The sequence below is a fragment of the Piliocolobus tephrosceles genome, chromosome 4 (genome assembly GCF_002776525.5).
Source record: "Piliocolobus tephrosceles isolate RC106 chromosome 4, ASM277652v3, whole genome shotgun sequence".
Lineage (NCBI taxonomy): Eukaryota > Metazoa > Chordata > Mammalia > Primates > Cercopithecidae > Piliocolobus > Piliocolobus tephrosceles.
The window spans coordinates 49,676,995-49,695,877 of record NC_045437.1 but is presented as its reverse complement, the minus strand read 5'-3'; the positions used below and the strand labels follow the sequence as shown (position 1 = coordinate 49,695,877).

Here is an 18,883-nt window from a genome sequence, read left to right as displayed (position 1 = left end):
GTCTGGTAATAAGTTGTGAAACAAGTGTTCTCTAAAAGTACAACCTTAATTTTGAAAAAGTGTTTTACAGTCCCAGTCACAAAGGCTGAAAACATTTGAATGAAAGAACATAGAAGAGAGAAATATGAGTGGCAGTTGGTGTTATAGCTTAACCAAAAGGCCTACTTCTTAGAAGTAATGTGATTCAGTGTGTCAGTTCTCAGCAAGATAGGGGTTAAAGTGGAATGGGGGTCAGTTTCATGCATGCAGGGTAGCTATTTCCCTAAGTGGTGGCTCTAAATTTTCTTGGATGTTAAGTAAATTACTTAACTTTGCTGTTTATCTTTCTCTTTTTTCTAGTATATGGGAGTCCACATTTATGTAAGAAATGAAACTATAAAATGTATAATTTGCAAATCAGAATTGCTGTCGAAAGGTTTATAATGAAAGATATTTTCATACACTCAAAAATATAGCGGAAAGGGGCCAAAATTATAGTACCAGTCACAGTCTTTTGATGAGGACGAAATGAATCAGGTAGCTATGACTGAAATTTTTTCCAGTGGTCTTCCTTTTTTAATCCGCTGCCAATAATATTCCTAACTTTCTGTCTTAAAAGAAGAGTGAAGTGTGACTTAGCATTTGTAAAGTATTTGTAAGCCCTAAATTGCCTCCTCTAAGCCTACTTTCAGCTCCAACTTCTGGTTTGTTTTCTTCAAGAGAGGAACATTGTCTAATTAGTAGCTCACACCTATGGCTGAGTATTCTTGAAGGAAAACATAACTTGTTTTCTTTTTGTTAGCCAGGCAGTAGATTCTACAACCAGATCTGAAGCTATGTTTTTCTAGATTAATGCTATTAGAGTGTTAAAAAAATCTAGTAAAACTTTCTAATTTCTAATTATTTGTAATAATTAACTAATAATTTCTAATTTTTAGCAAAAAAAAAAAAATCAAAAAACCGGGTCTCACTCTGTTGCCCAGGCTGGAGTGCAGTGGGGTGACCATGGTTCACTACAACCTTGACCTCCCAGGCTCAAGTGATTCTCCCACCTTAGCCCCCCAGGTAGCTGGGAATACAGGTGTGCGCCACCATGCCTGGCTAATTTTTTATTTTTTGTAGGGTTGGGGTCTTCCTGTATTATGCTAGCTGTTCTGAAACTCCTGGGCTCAGCAATCCTACTGCCTCTATCTCTGAATATGCTGGAATTATAGGTGTGAGCCACTACACCCAACCATTACTAGGCGTTTCTGAGTGACAGTTCCCCCGTGAAAAGCCTGCCTCAATTATAAAAATATTAGTTGCTTCTTGCACTGAAGAAAAATAAAATCCAGTCATAATTACAGATTGCAATGTTATGATCCTTGGTCTATATCTTCACTAAGTCTTAAAGCTGATATGGATTATTTGGATATATGAAATGGTTCTTAGTTTGTGAATGTATTAACCTGGCCAAGGCAGATGTGTTACTCTTAGTGCTATTTCTGTTAAATTATTATCATTTGTTTATTTTGTTTTGCTTTTTTTAATAGGTAATTTTAATATTTATGTTTCAATCCTACAGAGAGTTTAAAAAAATCGTTCTAGTCTTTATGCTGGGAAGATTACAATTAATAAAAATAAGTTTATGTTCTTTACTCCTTTAAGGTCAAGTAGACAAGTATGCACTTGCACTTACTGTAAAGTAGAAAAACAACTATTACAGAGAGAGTTTTATTTAAAAAGAGTTAATTTGTAAGATTTTTAGGCCGGGTATGGTGGCTCATACCTGTAATCCCAGCTCTTTGGGAGGCTGAGGTGAGAGGATCGCTTGAGCCCAAGAACTGTTTGAGACCAGCCTGGGCAACATGGCAAAAACCCATCTCTACAAAAAGTACAAAAAAATAGTTGGGCATGGTGATGCATACCTATAGTCCCAGTTACTCAAGAGGCTGAGGCTAGAGGATTGCTTGAGCTGAGATTATACCACTGCACTCCAGCCTGGGTGACAAAGCCAGACCCTGTCTCAAAAAAAATTTTTTTTTTTTTTTTAGTTTTAAAGGTTATAAATTTATGAGTATGCTGTTTCCAGAGTAGTTCAGTTATTTAGGGGAATAGATGGGAGAAAATGTGATTATATTTACATGATTTCTTTTTTTTTTTTCAGGTAACAGACTGGGTCGACCCATCGTTTGATGATTTTCTAGAGTGTAGAGGCATCTCTACTATTACTGCCACATCATTAGGCGTGAATAACTCAAGTCATAGAAGAAAAAATGGACCTTCTACATTAGAAAGTAGCAAATTTCCAGCGAGAAAAAGAGGAAATCTGTCTTCCTTAGAACAGATTTATGGTTTAGAAAATTCAAAAGAATCTCTGTCTGAAAATGAACCATGGGTGGATAAATATAAACCAGAAACTCAGGTACTGAAAAGCATGCAGACATCTACATAATTTAATTTCAGGGTGCATAAGGGTGGATGGGAAGCAGAGAGATGTACATTTTCAGATTTTTTATTCATAAGAATCTTTCTAAGTGTTAGAAAAAATTCTGGATTTTTTTATTTTCCAAGGCTCAGATTTTTCTCGATAGTTACTCTGAAGTTGTATTATTAGTTGTCTTAGATTTAATTTAATCCCAACACAGAATTGATCTTTTTTAAAATTTTTGTACTAAATGTAATACTCCGTTCTACTGTCTTCTCAAAATGTATTTCTGAATTTTAAAAAATGTTGTAACAACAAACTTGCTAAAATTATCATACAGAGTTATCAACTTAAGAATGTAATTTTTCCATAATAGTATAAAAATGCAAGTATAATCAAAAGGACCATTTTGTTATATAGATTGTTACTGATTTGCTGCTACTTTTCATTAATAATGCTTAGGTTCATATGTGCTGATGTACCAAAAAATCTTCAGTTAAGAAGTTTTGTTTTAAATTTGAAATTTTTGTTGTAGCATGAACTTGCTGTGCATAAAAAGAAAATTGAAGAAGTTGAAACCTGGTTAAAAGCTCAAGTCTTAGAAAGGCAACCAAAACAGGTAAGAAATGTGTTTTTAAATATTTAACGTCAAGTATTTTTCTTACAGTGTGTTGTTAGAAGTTAAAGTTTTATGATGATTTTGCTCAAAACCAAGTCTAGATCTCCTCCAGTAGAAAGCTCCCTATTGGGGCGTGGTGACTCACGCCTGTAATCCCGGCACTTTGGGAGGCCAAGGCGGGAGGATCACTTGAGCCCAGGAGTTTGAGAGCAGCCTGGGCAACATAGGGAGACTCTGTCTCTACAGCTAATTAGCTGGGCATTGTGCATGCCACTGGTCTCAGCTACCTGGGAGGCTGAGGTGGGGGGATCACCTGAGCCCGGGAGGTGGAAGCTGCAGTGAGCTGTGATCACACTAGTACACTCTAGCCTGGGCAACAGAGCAATACCAAAAACCATAAAAAAACAAAACAAAAAACAAAACAAAAAACGATAAAAAAGCTTCCTGACTTTACTACTTCCAACTTGACTAAAAGACTCAGAGACTTTGAGTTTTCCCCTTTATTTGTAACTCTTTTTCTTTATGTCTTATTGTTAGCATAAAGAATCAGTAAACCAATTAGGGTACTAGTATATTTAGCACATCGGATTATCTCAGGCTGAGGAAAGCAGGCAAATTACATATTAGTTTCTCTACTAAATATAGCCCAAAACAGTCATTGCTTATTTTAGACTGATATTTTTTGTTTCACTTCCTTACTGCACAATTACTCTGAACCTCCAAGGTAAAATATTCTCTCCTTCCATCAGTCTCTCTTTTTAAATGTTTTTATTTTGAGATTTTTCAAGCACAAAAGAAAATAGAATAATAAAAATACTCATATATACAGAATATACTCATTGTTTCCCACTTAAGTATTTTAAAGTAAATTGTAAACATTGTGACATTTCAGTTAGACTTTTAGAGACTTCAGTATGTCTCTGTGTTTTTAAAAAAAAAATATTTTCCTAATTAATTATGCATACCATTATTCTCTCTAACAAAATTAACCAGGATGCCCTAATGCTGTCTAATGATCAATTCATATTCACGTTTCTGCATTTGTCCCCAAAATGTCTTTTGTAGCTGGTTTGTTTCAAACAGGATGTAATCAAGGATCGAACGTTGCATTTGGTTGCTATATCTCTTAGGCATTTTTTTTTCCCTGAATCTAGTAATAGTTTACTAACCCTTTCTTTTTCTCCATGGCACTGACTTATGAAGGAGACCAGGCCGATTGACTTGTGGAAGTCTCACACTGCATTTGTTAGGTCGTTTCCTCCTAATGATGATTAACTTGTTCTTCTATCCTGCATGTCGTATAACCTGAAATTTTGAATCAAGGGCTTGATTAGACTCAAGTTAAACATTTTTGGAAGAATAAAGGTCATGGTGTATGTTGTATAATGTGTCAAGTTGGAAAGTATTTGTGGTTCTCCTGCTATCTTAAGTTTGGTCACTAGATTAAAGAGGTGACCGTCAAAAATCTTCATTGTAGAGTAACTTTCCCTCACAACTGGCACATAATCCATGGGGAGATACTGTGGCAGCATGTGAATGCCCAGTTCTCCATCAGTCGTCCACCTAAGTGCTGTAGCTTCAATTTTCAACCCTTGCCTGAATCACTTATTTTATTAGAGTTGTAAAATAGTGATTTTCTTGTAGTTCTGTTATTTCTACAGTTATTACTGACATTTTTCTACAAAGAAAAGTTTGCCATCACTAGCTAGGGTTGTTTAGTTACCTTGAAATACATTTCCAACTAGAAAGGCAGGATGAGTTTTGTATCTTTTCCTTTTTTAAAAAATAGGCTTTTATTTTTGGAGCAGTTTTAGGTTCACAACCAAATTGAGTAGAAGGTACAGAGATATCCCACATATGCCCTGCCCCGACACATGCATAGCCTTCTCCCTTTACTAACCTTCCCCTACCAGAGTAGTACATTTGTTAAAATTGATGAACCTACATTGACACATCACTAATACCTAGAGTCCGTTGTTTACATTAGGTCTTTCCTTTAGTTTTCAACTTTGAGATGAAGGAGTTGGTGTTTTAGTTGCTTTGATGGTAACCCTTCTCTTTTTTTTTTTTTTTTTGAGACAGAGTCTCGCTTTGTCGCACAGGCTGGAGTGCAGTGGCGTGATCTTGACTCACTGCAGCCTCTGCCTCCTGGATTCAAGCATTTCTCCTACCTCAGCCTTTGGAGTAGCTGGAATTACAGGTGTGCACCACCACACCCAGCTAATTTTTGCATTTTTAATAGAGACAGGGTTTCACCATGTTGGCCAGGCTGGTCTCAAACTTCTGACTTCAGGTGATCTACCTGCCTTGGCTTCCCTAAGTGTTGGGATTGCAGATGTGAGTCATCACACCCAGCCGATCCTTCTCTCTTGAACTAAGCTCCTTTCTCTCTGGCCTGTGGATCTGAACCTTTTGGTTTAGAGCTGAGATCATGAATTCAAGATGGATTTTAAGTGTCAGCATTGGTATTCCTCTGATTCATAGAAATCTCATCTCTCTTCTCCGAATACAGATTTTTGGGCAGTCTATCTGACACACCTCTTACATCCAAGCTTTTCCTCGTTGATTTGTTTTTGGTCAGCTCAGCTAATAGTTTTTATTTTTCAGTGTCCATTGTGTTTTCTCACTTAGCAATACTCTGTCAGTATAAACATTATCATGTCATAAACCTACGTTAGTGTTACTATTATTGTTCTACCAGTTGGATAAACTTAGGTGTATATGTACCTATACATATATATATAGGTATTGGGAAAATTATTTTCTTTATGGTTTCAAAAGTTTTCCCCCTAAGGAGTTGGACTTTAATCATATACTCTATTTATTTGTTTATTAACTTTTTAGAGACAAGATCTTGCTAAAGACAGTTGCCTACACTGGATTGCAGAGGTGCTATCATAGCTCACTGAAGCCTTGAACTCCTGGGCTCAAGCAGTCCTCCCACCTCAGCTTCCCGAGTAACTGGGAACTACAAGTGTGTGCCACCACATCTGGCTAATTTTTAAAAACAATTTTGTAGAGATGGGGTCTTACGGGGTTGCCCATGCTGGTCTTGAATTCCTGGCCTCAAGTACACCTCCCACCTTGGCATCCCACAGTGCCAGAATTAATAGGCATGAGCCACACCATACCTGGCACAAATCACTTACCCTTTATTTTACAGAAGTTTCAGTGATGTCAGTAATTAGAAAACGTTTTTATTCAAAAAAATGGGTAAGATCTAGATTTATCAATGGGCAAACTAAATTACTTTTCAAAATTTATTTTAAGTACAATATACCAAATATTTGCAGAGTTTAATTTTTCAGGACAACTTCTTTCCTTCAGAATTCAGTAAAACTCTGTTACAGTGTAGACAAATGGGATTAACAAAAGTCTTCACGTTATAATGTGCTGATAAGAAACTACCTACTAGTTCTCTTACTGAAAGGGAAACTTGCTATGTGGCAATACCCACTCTATCAGAAAACAGACACGTAAGTATATTATTACATGAGAAAAATGTATAGTACCTGTGCATAGGCTTCTTTTTCTTTGTAAAGAAGTGATCTGTCTGGTATTACAGATATCATTATTCAAGGTAGTTATGTTCTGTAAAGTTGCTGAATTACTAAATACTGAACCATTATTTCTAAGAAAAACACTAAATTAGGTTTCTGCAAACCTCTGGTTACAACATTTTTGTCAACCCATCAATATATAGCCTTGTTGTATATGTGTTTTTGTTTAAAGTTATTTAATGTTCAGTCATGCTTCAGTTAATGATGGGGATACATTCTGGGAAATGCGTCATTAGGTGATTTCATCGTTGTGAGAATATCGTAGAGTGTACTTACACAAACCTGTGGTATAGCCTATAGCCTGCTCTCCACATAGGCTATATTTTGCTCCTGTGCTACAAACTTGTATAGCATGTTACTGTATTAAATACTGTAGGCAGTTATAACACAGTGGGAACTATGTGTGTAAATAAATATACCTAAACCATACCATTACAAAGTACAGTAAAAAGGCCAGGCTCGGTGGCTCACGCCTATAATCCAGCACTTTGGGAGGTCAAGGTGGTTGGATTACCTGACGTAAGGAATTCAAGACCAGCCTGACCAACATGGTGAAACCCTATCTCTACTAAACATACAAAAATTAGCCAGGCATGGTGGTGTGTGCCTGTAGTCCCAGCTACATGGGAGGCACAAGAATCATTTGAAACCGGGTGGCGGAAGTTGCAGTGAGCTGAAGATAGTGCCACTGCACCCCAGCCTGGGCAGCAGAACGAGACTGTCTCTCACAAAAAGAAAAAGAAAAATGTTTGGTAAAAACATGGTTATAAAAGATAAAAAATGTTATTATAGATTTATATAGGGAACTTACCATGAATGGAGCTTGGACTGGAAGATGGTTAAGTCAGTGAGTGTGAGTGGTTAGTGACAGTCTAAGGACATTACTGCACACTACTGTAGACTTTTATAAACATTGTACACTTAGGCTACACTAAACTTAAAAAGTTTTTTATTTAATAAACCTTCACTAAAAAAGTTCCACTCATGGAACTTTTTGTAAATGCTATGTTAAGGACATTATGTAACTTTTTTACTTAAGAAACTTTTAGATTCCTTCATAGTAACACTTAGCTTAAAACACAAATAAGTGGTACGGCTGTACAAAAATATTTTCTGTCTTTATATCTTTATTCTATAAACTTTTTTTGTATTAAAAAAATTTTAAGCTTCTTTTAAAATTAAAAATGAAGACACAAACACACATATTAGCCTAGGCCTACACAGGGTTGGGATCATTAATAGCACTGTCTTCCACCTCTACATCTTGTCCACTGGAAGGTCTTCAGAGGCAGCAACACGTAAGGAGCTGTCGTCTCTTATGACAACAGTGCCTTCTTCTGTAGTACCTCCTGAAGGACTTGCCTGAGGCTGTTTTATAGTTAACTTTTTTTTTTTTTTTTGAGACGGAGTCTCGCTCTGTCGCCCAGGCTGGAGTGCAGTGGCCAGATCTCAGCTCACTGCAAGCTCCGCTTCCCGGGTTCATGCCGTTCTCCTGCCTCAGCCTCCCAAGTGGCTGGGACTACAGGCGCCCGCCACCTCGCCCGGCTAGCTTTTTTGTATTTTTTAGTAGAGACGGGGTTTCACCGTGTTCGCCAGGATGGTCTCGATCTCCTGACCTCGTGATCCGCCCGTCTCGGCCTCCCAAAGTGCTGGGATTACAGGCTTGAGCCACCGCGCCCGGCCAACTTTTTTTTTTTTTTTTTTGAGACAGAGTTTCACTCTTGTTGCCCAGGCTGGAGTGCAGTGGCGCAATTTCGGCTCACTGCAGCCTCTGCCTCCCTGGTTCAAGCGATTCTCTTGCCTCAGCCTCCTGAGTAGCTGGGATTACAGGAGTGCACCACCACGCCCGGGTAGTTCTTGTATTTTTAGTAGAGACGGGGTTTTACCATATTGGCCATGCTGGTCAACTCCTGACCTCAGATGATCCACCTGCTTCAGCCTCCCAAAGTGCTGGGATTGTAGGCATGAGCCACCATGCCCGGCCAACTTTTTTTTCTTTTTTTATAAGAACAAGTAGATTCTAATAATAAAGATATGGCACTGTAAATACATAAACTAGTAACATAGTTGTTATTATAACTATCAAGCATTATATATTACACATAATGAGATATACTTGTTACACTTTTATACAGCACAGTAGGTGTGTGTACACCAGCATCACCACAAATGTGAGTGATGTTTTGCATTATTATTACTAGGAATTTTTCAACTCCACTATAATTTTATGAGACTACTGTTTATGTGTGGTCCATCATTGACTGAAAGTTGATTATCTGGCACCTGACTGTATATTGTTGATCCATATAATTTGAACTCATGGTGAACAGCACTATAACTCACGCACTGCCCTTTTCAAAAGTGGAACAGGCTGTCTTTGTCCAAGGTACATAGGTTCTTATTAAAGGAAAACAAATAAGCAAGAATTATAGCCTACCATAGTATGTAGGAAATCTTTTGATATTTCTGTAGCTTTAACTTTTTTTTTTTAAATCAAATTTACAGTATGAGGGAATGTTACTGGGATTAACCATCTCTAGTCTCTCATTAGAGTCCTATCTCTGGTAAATACGTTTCTTTTCTTTTCTTTTTTTTTGAGATAGGATCTCACTCTAATGCCCAGGATGGAGTGCAGTGGCACAATCTTGGCTTATTGCAGCCTCCACCTCCCAGGCTGAAGCGATTCTTCCACCTCAGCCTCCTGACCAAGTGGGACTATAGGCGCACACCATGCCCGGCTAATTTTTGTATTCTTTTTGTAGAGACAGGGTTTTGCCATATTGAACAGACTGGTCTCAAACTCCTGGGCTCAAAGAATCCGCCTACCTCAGCCTCCCAAAATGCTGGGATTACAGGTGTGAGCCACCGTGCTCTTCCCAAATATGTGTCTTAATATGCATTTCTTAAAGAATTTAGTAACCAAACTGAAGTCTTTCCATAAGAATATTGTATAACAGTAAATTATATCATCCAATGAGATGTCTGTATTAAGAATAAATTTTGCTGGGCATGGTGGCTCACTCCTGTAATCCCAAGCACTTTGGGAGGCTGAGGCGGGCAAATAACGAGGTCAGGAGATCGAGACCATCCTGGCCAACACGGTGAAACCCCGTCTCTACTGAAAATACAAATAGCCGGGCGTGGTGGCGGGCGCCTGTAGTCCCAGCTACTCGGGTGGCTGAGGCAGAAGAATGGCGTGAACCGAGGAGGCGGAGCTTGCAGTGAGCCAAGATTGCGCCACTGCACTCCAACCTGGGTGACAGAGCAAGACTCCGTCTCAAAAAAAAATTTATATGAGTTCAGGTAACCTCTAAAAATCTTTGTTTTAGACATCACCTCCCTAATTTAGCCAAAGTGTGGTTGTTTTAATTTGGCTACTAAGTAGTCCTTGGGAGGGACATAATGCAAAAATTGAGAAATTATCAGATGCAGAATTTAGAGTTGAAGAATTATGATTCTCTTATTTCCATATTTGCAGATGTTTTTGTATGGAAAATGGGGGAAAAATTAAAAAAAGAAAAAATAAAGTTGGTTTATTCCAGCAAGCATTATTATGAAATTTTATCTGCTTATATGAGACATTCAGCAAATATTTATAGAAGTAAATGATATTTAGAATGAAAAGTCAGAAATAATATTCTAGGATTCCAGTGATTTTGGTTTTTAATTAATAATTTGTATTTGATTTTAGGGTGGATCTATTTTATTAATAACAGGTCCTCCTGGATGTGGAAAGACAACGACCATAAAAGTACTATCGAAGGAGCATGGTATTCAAGTACAAGAGTGGATTAATCCAGTTTTACCAGATTTCCAGAAAGATGATTTCAGGGAGATATTTAATACTGGTAAGATTGGCTGTGAAGGTAGTGGAAGTAGTGGGAAAAACCTGTGCTTAAGGGAGCTTTCAGATAAACTTCTATGAGTGCATTTTTTCCCGTACTTCCCACTTTCAGAGGGATGGAATTTCACAGGCCAGGTGCGATGGCTTTCACATGGGAGGCTGAGGCAGGAGGATTGCTTCAGGCCAGGAGTTAAAGACCAGGCTGGGCAACATACAAAGGCCCTGTCTGCAAAAATAAAAAAAATAGCTAGGTATAGTGTTGTGCACCTGTAGTTCTAACTACTCAAGGGCTGAGGTGGGAGGTGGGAGGATCAGTTGAGCCTATGAGTTCAGGGTTGCAGTGAGCTATAATTGTGCCATCGTGCTCTAGCCTGGGCAACAGAGTGAAACACTGTCTCAAAAAATAAATAAACAAAAGTTATTTCAGGAGAAGGAAAGAAAGCATGTCTCCAGTGGAAGAGAATGGAATTTTTTGAAGATTGAGTCTTAACTGTTTCGTTAACATGTTCTGTTTGCATTATTTATCTACTTTTTACTAAGATCTGGCTAGGAGGTTAGACAGTATTAACTAAGATATTTTATTTGTTAAATCAAGCCTTAAGATGTGTTAAAAAGAACTTGCCCCCCAAGAAGATAGCTTAGATCAGTAAATACCTGTTAGAACAATATCAAATGAAAGCAAAAGAACAGAGATGTCTTTGGAATTTGGAAGGAGGCCTTAAGATAATGATTTAAAAATTGATAATAGTAACAATCTTATTTATTTATTTATTTATTTATTGAGTCAGAGTCTCACTCTGTCACCCAGTCTGGAGTGCAACCTCTGCCTCCCAGACTCAAGCTATTCTCATGCCTCAGCCTCCTGAGTAGTTGGGATTACAGGCCACCGCAATCAGATAATTTTTGTATTTTTAGTAGAGATGGGGTTTTTGCCATGTTAGCCAGGCTGGTCTCGAACTCCTGAACTCAAGCAATCCACCCGCCTCTGCCTCCCAAAGTGCTGGGATTATAGGCGTGAGCCACCATGCCCGGCAGTAGTACCAGTTTAAAGATGTAATATGTTATAAGTTCATGCATATGCTTATGTACTTTAGCACTATCATTTTATCTTTCGTAGTTGTTCATATTGCAACTCTAGGTGGTGAAACTTGGGACAGCCAGATCTCCTAGGCCATTTTGAAGGGAAAGGTTTCTGTAGAAGGGTAATTTTTTTTCTTTTTTTGAGATGGAGTCTCGCTCTGTTGCCAGGCTGGAGTGCAGTGGCGCAATCTTGGCTCACTGCAACCTCTGCCTCCCGGGTTCAAACAAGTCTCCTGCCTCAGCCTCCCAAGTAGCTGGGACTACAGACGAGTGCCACCACGCCCAGCTAATTTTTTTTTGTACTTTTAGCAGAGATGGGGTTTCACCATGTTGGCCAGAATGGTCTCGATCTCTTGACCTCGTGATCCGCCCTCCTCGGCCTCCCAAAGTGTTGGGATTACAGGCATGAGCCACTGCGCCCGGCCAACTTGTAGAAGGATAGTTTTATTTTAATGTGGAGTGTTCCTCAAAATCCCTTGTCTGGACTCTTCTTTAATACACTCCCTTGTGCTACTAGTATTCCTTCCTGCTGGTACTTTTGCTGTTTTCTTTTCCTTATAATTATTATTATTATTATTAATTTTGTGACAAAGTCTTGCTCTGTCACCCAGGCTGGAGTGCAGTGATTTGGCTCACTGCAAGCTTCGCCTCCTGGGTTCAAACGATTCTCCTGCCTCAGCCTCCCAAGTAGCTGGGATTACAGGCACCCACCACTATGCCCGGCTTATTTTTGTATTTTTTAGTAGAGATGCGGTTTCACCATGTTGGTCAGGCTGTTTTCGAACCCCTGATCTCAGGTGATCCAACTGCCTTGGCCTCCCAAAATGCTGGGATTACAGGCGTGAGCTACCACACCCGGCCCATTATTATTATTATTTTTTTTAAGAGGCAAAGTCTCACTATGTTGTCCAGAATGAACTTGAACTTCTTAAGCGCTTACGGGATTCTCATAACCCAGCCTCTGGAGTAGCTGGGACTACAGACGTGTGTTCCTGCACCTGGCTTTTACTGCTTTCTAAATAGTAGCATTACTTTTGACAGTCTGATAAGCCTTAATTTAAACAGTCTTCAATATGAAACATGCCTTCAGAGAGCTTCCCTCATTCTCAAGTTCACTAATCAGTCATTCTGTTTTTGTTGTTAAACCTTTATCACTCCAGTCTGACCAACATGGTGAAACCCCGCCTCTACTAAAAATTCAGTAATTAGCCAGGCATGGTGATGGGTTCCTGTAATCCCAGCTACTCAGGAGGCTGAGGCGGGAGAATCGCTTGAACCTGGGAGGTGGAGGTTGCAGTGACCCAAGATTGTGCCACTGCACTTCAGTCTGGGTGACAGAGTGAGATTCTGTCTCAAACAAACAAACAAACAAACCAAACCCTTATCACTGAAGGTAATTCATTAATAGGCTTGAACTCCTTTAGAGATTCTTCATTGGGTAGGCCAAAGTCATAGATATTTTTTACCAGTTGTATGAATGTTATGCTGACGGCTGTGTTCTTAGGTCAGTTAACTCCATATTACACAGGGTCTCACTCTGCCACCCAGGCTGGACACAATCTCGGCTCACTGCAACCTCTACCTCCTGGGCTCAAGCTATCCCCCACCCGCCTCAGCCCCGCAAGTAGCTGGGACTACAGGCACAAGCCTACACGCCTGGCTAATTTTTGTATTTTTTTGTAGAGACCGGGTTTCACCATGTTGCCCAGGCTGCTCTTGCATTCCTGAGGTCAAGTGATCCACCCGCCTCAGCCTCTGAAAGTGCTGGGATTACAGACGTGAGCCACTGCACCTGGCTACATGTTGACTCTTGTTTTTTGAAAGGAGTATCCTATTTTAAATTTAAATGATTTTTCCTAATTAGGAAACAGTCTACAGTATTGTGAGATGCATCAAATATGTGTGTCTGTGCATACAGTTGTTTAATATTAATGTATATAATTTGTTGAAAATAAAAGTGGTTATGTGTTTCCTTTCAGAATCAAGCTTCCATATGTTTCCCTATCAGTCTCAGATAGCAGTTTTCAAAGAGTTTCTACTAAGAGCGACAAAGTATAACAAGTTACAGATGCTTGGAGATGATCTGAGAACTGATAAGAAGATAATTCTGGTTGAAGTAAGGACAACTTTTAAAATCTTTTTTTTTTTTTTTTTAATTTCAGATGGAGTCTTGCTCTGTCAGCGTCACCCAGGCTGGAGTGCAGTGGCGCGATCTTGGCTCACTGCAAGCTCCACCTCCCAGGTTTACAACATTCTCCTGCCTCAGCCTCCCCAGTAGCTGGGACTACAGGCACCCGCCACCATGCCTGGCTAATTTTTTGTATTTTTTAGTAGAGACGGGGTTTCACAATGTTAGCTAGGATGGTGTGGATCTCCTGATACCTCGTGATCTGCCCACCATGGCCTCCCAAAGTGCTGGGAGGCATAAGTCTGATAAGTTCACTATAGGCGTGAGCCATTGTGCTCGGCCTAAAATCTTTTTTTTTTTGAGACAAGAGTCTTGCTTTAACCCCTAGGTTGGAGTGCAGTGGTGCAGTCTTGGCTCACTACAACCTCCGCCTCCTGGGTTGAAACAATTCTCATGCCTCAGCCTCCCCCGAGTAGCAGGGATTACAGGAACCTGCCACCATGCCAGCCTAATTTTTATATATTTAGTAGAGATGGAGTTTTGCCATGTTGGCCAGGCTGGTCTCGAACTCCTGACCTCAAGGTAATCTGCCTGCCTTGGCCTCCCGAGTGCTGGGATTACACATGTGAGCCACTGCACCCAGCCAACTTTTAAAATCTTGCTGTAGGTATTGAGTAAACAATTGTGAGATATATCTTACATGATAATGTTAATTGTCTCTATAGTAGTGATATTGGTAAAATACAACACAAAGGCTTTGTAATAGAAACCTAAAGTCTTTTTTAGTAAACTTGAATGGAATAGCTGTAGGATAAGGAACGTTAAAATTTTAACGGTTTAAGTATAGAAAAACAAAAGAAAAGTTTGGAAAATTACTTCCTAGTGAAAATACTATAACTGGAAAGCAACTGTAAGAAATTTGGTCTAAAAATTGGGATCCCCTTTGATGTATATTACTGTTTGGGGTTATCATCTATTTCATGTTTCACTTCTATGAAAGTTCTGTTTAAAATACATTGAATAAATATATTTTTGCCTATCTCAATAAATATAAATCTGAAAAATAAATTTGCAATGGAATAAAACTATACTATTATTTATTTTTTATTTTCAATAGGATTTACCTAACCAGTTTTATCGGGATTCTCATACTTTACATGAAGTTCTAAGGTAGGTTTCAGTGAAGTATTCTAAAACCCCAAATTAAACGAGAAGTGGCTTAAATTTCAACATTGCTGTATTTTGTTATTTTAGGAAGTATGTGAGGATTGGTCGATGTCCTCTTATATTTGTAATCTCGGACAGTCTCAGTGGAGATAATAATCAAAGGTTATTGTTTCCCAAAGAAATTCAGGAAGAGTGTTCTATCTCAAATATTAGGTAAGAAAGAAATTTCTGCTTATAAAGGTCACATACGTGTTATATTTTTAAATTAATCATTTAACTGCTGTCTTTCTTTATAAAACTTTTAGTTTCAACCCTGTGGCACCAACAATTATGATGAAATTTCTTAATCGAATAGTGACTATAGAAGCTAACAAGGTAAGTCTCTGATTAATTAAACCTTACTTGATAACTATAGAAAGCCCAGCTTAAATAGTATTATGTAAACTGAAGGAGTTAGAGACATGTATTATTCTAATTTTTTAGAATTAAAACATTTTATTATACTCATATGGCATGCATGTCGTTTTAGAAACTGTAGGAAATACTGATTTTAAAAATCTTTAATATTTTTCTATTAAACTTTCATTTTCACATTGAGGTAAATTTTTCTTTTGCTTGGTTTACTGTTCTAAATTGTGTCTATCATCAAGAACATGTTTTCTGGCATGTAGGTGTGGTAGTTATCAACAATTCAACTCTTCCTATTATCCTGCTGTCACTTTTTTATTTTGACATTTTTTTAAATTGTAGTGAAAAACATGTATCATAAAATTTATCATCTTAACCATTTTCAAAGATACGGTTCAGTATTGTAAAGTATATTTACATTCATATACAGCTGTTGTCACTTTTTTTTTTTTTGAGACAGGGTCTCACTCTGTTGCTCAGGCTGGGCTATAGTGGCATAATCATTGCTCACTGCAGCCTCGACCTCTTGGGCTCAAGTGTTCCTCCCACCTCAACCTCCCAAGCAACTGGGACTACAGGCTGGTACCACCATGCCTGGCTAATTTTTTTATTTTATTTTTTTAGAGACAGGGTCTCCCTGTATTGCCCAGGCTGGTCTTGAATTCCTGGCTCAAGTGATCCTCTCTCCTCAGCCTCTAAAAGTGCTGAGATTTCAGGCATGCGCCTGTGTGCCCGGCCTCCTTTCACTTCTAGTACGTCATTTTTTTCTATATCTCAAATCAAGATGATGTTAAAAAAAATTGATGGACCTTCTGCTCTCAGCATCATGGTTCTAGGGAATCCTACTGGTATAAATCAACCAAATCTTGCATGAAACATAATTTTTGTTGCACTGCTAGGACCACAGGAACTGAGGGAAATCGGCAAGGGAGAGGTTGTTTTGAGGATTAAACACATTAATGTAGAGCATCTAACTGAATAAATAATAGATATTAATAGTGAAAAATGTCCTGTAATATAGGAAGCAATTACTGTGATGAATTATTATGCCATTAGTGTTTTGAAAATATTTAATGGGTCAGGTGCGGTGGCTCTCGCCTGTAATCCTAGCACTTTGGGAGGCCAAGGTGGGTGTATCACCTGAGGTCAGGCGTTCATGACCAGCCTGGCCAACAGGTGAACCTCATCTGTAATAAAAATACAAAAATTAGCTGGATGTGGTGGCGAGTGCCTATAATCTCGGCTACTGAGGAGGCTGAGGCAGGAGAATCTCTTGAACCCAGGGGGTGGAGGTTGCAGTGAGCCGAGATTGCACTACTTCACTCCGTCCTGAGCAACAAGAGCGAAACTCCGTATCCCCCCTCAAAATAAGAAAAAACAGTTACCTGGTCATGGTGGTATGCTCCTGTAGTCCCAGCTACTCAGAAGCCTGAGGCAGGATGATCACTGGAGCCTAGGAGTTTGAGACTGCAGTGATCTAGATGACATGACTGTAGTCTGTTGTGGTCAGAGCTAGACCCTGTCTCTAAAAGAAAATCTACATTCTCTACTGTAAGCGTGAGAACTGCAAATTGAGCCATGGTGCATGCCTGTAGTCCCAGCTACAAAGGCTGACAGTGGTGGGAGGATTGGTTGAGCCAGGGAGCTCAAGACCAGCCTAGGTGTGATATAGTAACACCTTGTGTCAAAACAAAAATTTTTTTTTTTTAGTGAATTGATTAGTTCAAGTGGCTCCGGTTTAAAAAAGAAGAAGAAATAATTGGTGTAATTGTGGCTTTTTCATCCTCACCAGACTGTATAATGTGTTGAAAACCTTAGTAAAGGAATTTTCATGTAAATTTCATAAATTTGTCAGATTATTTTGTGTATATTTAGTTCTATCACATTGTATTGCATTTTGAGGGTTTTTGTGTGTGTGTGTACATATATATGTTACATATTTGTATGTTAGTGAGAGAGTAAAAACTTCAAAATACAACTTGGTCAAAGTGAAAAAACAATACATTATTTAATATTTCCTGAAAGTATACCTTAAACTGTAATAAGTCATTGAAGCTTGTACCAATCATAGACCAGTGTTTAACATGGAGGCTTTTTAGTTTTTTGTTATTATTTTAAGATAATTTTTTTTTTCTGGCTCTATAGCCCAGGCTAGAGTGCAGTGGCAAGATCATAGCTCACTGCAGCCTTCATCTCCAGGGCTCAAGTGATCCTCCCACTTCAGCCTCCTGAGTAGCAGGGAATACAGGCGCATGCCACCATGCCTAGCTAATTGTTTTGATTTTTTGTAGAGATGAGGTCTTACTACCTTGCCTAGGCTGGTCTCAAACTCCTGAGCTGAAGTGATCCTCCTACCTCAGCCTCCTAAATTGCTGAGATTATGGGAATGTGCCACCGTTCCTAGCCCTTTTTAGTATTTAAGTTTAAAAGAATCTAATTTACTTTAATTAAGTTTAGAAAATAGGTTGGGATTTTTTGTTGTTATTATTTTTAAGAAAATACTTTTTTAAAAATTTAATTTTCTTATTTTAGAATGGAGGAAAAATTACTGTCCCTGACAAAACTTCTCTAGAGTTGCTCTGCCAAGGATGTTCTGGTGATATCAGAAGTGCAATAAACAGCCTCCAGTTTTCTTCTTCAAAAGGTAACTATGGAAGATACAGTCATGTGGCATTATATAGGTGACTGACTTTCTCTTAATTCATTCAGTGAAATCAAACATTTTAACTTATGTTTGGTCTATACCTATTTATCCTTCTTTATTATTGAGACAGTGGCTTAAAATTAAATATATACTCATACATATATACCCTTCTATGAATATGTTGTAGTATATATCCTTGTTTCTGTTTGAGATAGTTTACCTTTCAAAGTTAATTTAGAACGAGATTTCCTGGATAAAAATTCTGCCTCTGCCACTTACCAGTTATATAGTCCTATGCAGGTGACTCTATGTTTCTGTGCCTCTGTTTTCTCACCTTTCATGTGAGCACTTACCTCTTAGGGTTCTATGAAGAATATGTGAGGTGATACTTACAGAGTGCTTCTTACAGTGCTTGATTCATATTAAGTGCTTAATAAATGGCCAGCCATTAATCAGTTTAATAATACTTTTGAAATTATTATTATTTATTTTGAGATGGAGTCTCACTCTGCCGCCCAGGCTGGAGTGCAGTGGCGTGATCTCGGCTCACTGCAAGTTCTTCCTCTCGGTTTCATGCCATTCTGCCTCAGCCTCCTGAGTAGCTGGGACTACAGGCGCCTGCCACTGAGCCTGGCTAATTTTTTTGTATTTTAAATAGAGATGGGGTTTCACTGTCTTAGCCAGGATGGTTACGATCTCCTAACCTCAAGATCCGCCCTCCTCGGCCTCCCAAAGTGCTGAGATTACAGGCATGAGCCACCGTGCCCAGCCTGAAATTATTTTTATAATAATTTATGAGACATGTTTAATAAATTTATTTCCTGTTAATATTGAAACATGTAAATTTATGAGATGTTTAATAAATTTCCTGTTAATATGTAAAAAGATGTAGTAAAAAGATAGTTTCACTAATGGTAGTGAGTTACATTTTTACTGTAATGATCATAGTTTACTGCATAGTCCTCCTTCAGAAGGCAATTAGCAGACTACTTACTTAATGCTTAACATTGACAAATTGACATTACAGAGTGGGCCAAGAACTATGTT

At 38.6% G+C, this 18,883-nt stretch overlaps 1 protein-coding gene across 5 annotated transcripts in view; it reads left to right on the top strand.

Annotated features, from left to right (window-relative positions):
- RAD17 (RAD17 checkpoint clamp loader component) overlaps nt 1-18,883 on the top strand; it is a 50,879-nt gene that overhangs the window by 1,950 nt on the left and 30,046 nt on the right. For 3 of the 5 annotated variants that reach the window (XM_023207920.2, XM_023207921.3, XM_023207919.3), the window contains 8 exons: nt 2,126-2,383; nt 2,922-3,005; nt 10,257-10,413; nt 13,469-13,605; nt 14,735-14,787; nt 14,872-14,997; nt 15,090-15,159; nt 17,725-17,836. In XM_023207920.2, the coding sequence (XP_023063688.1) occupies nt 2,126-2,383; nt 2,922-3,005; nt 10,257-10,413; nt 13,469-13,605; nt 14,735-14,787; nt 14,872-14,997; nt 15,090-15,159; nt 17,725-17,836 (997 nt within the window). Of the gene's footprint in view, nt 1-339; nt 517-2,125; nt 2,384-2,921; nt 3,006-10,256; nt 10,414-13,468; nt 13,606-13,651; nt 13,732-14,734; nt 14,788-14,871; nt 14,998-15,089; nt 15,160-17,724; nt 17,837-18,883 lie in introns of all 5 variants that reach the window. The other 2 variants (XM_023207922.3, XM_023207923.3) reach the window with 2 other exon arrangements.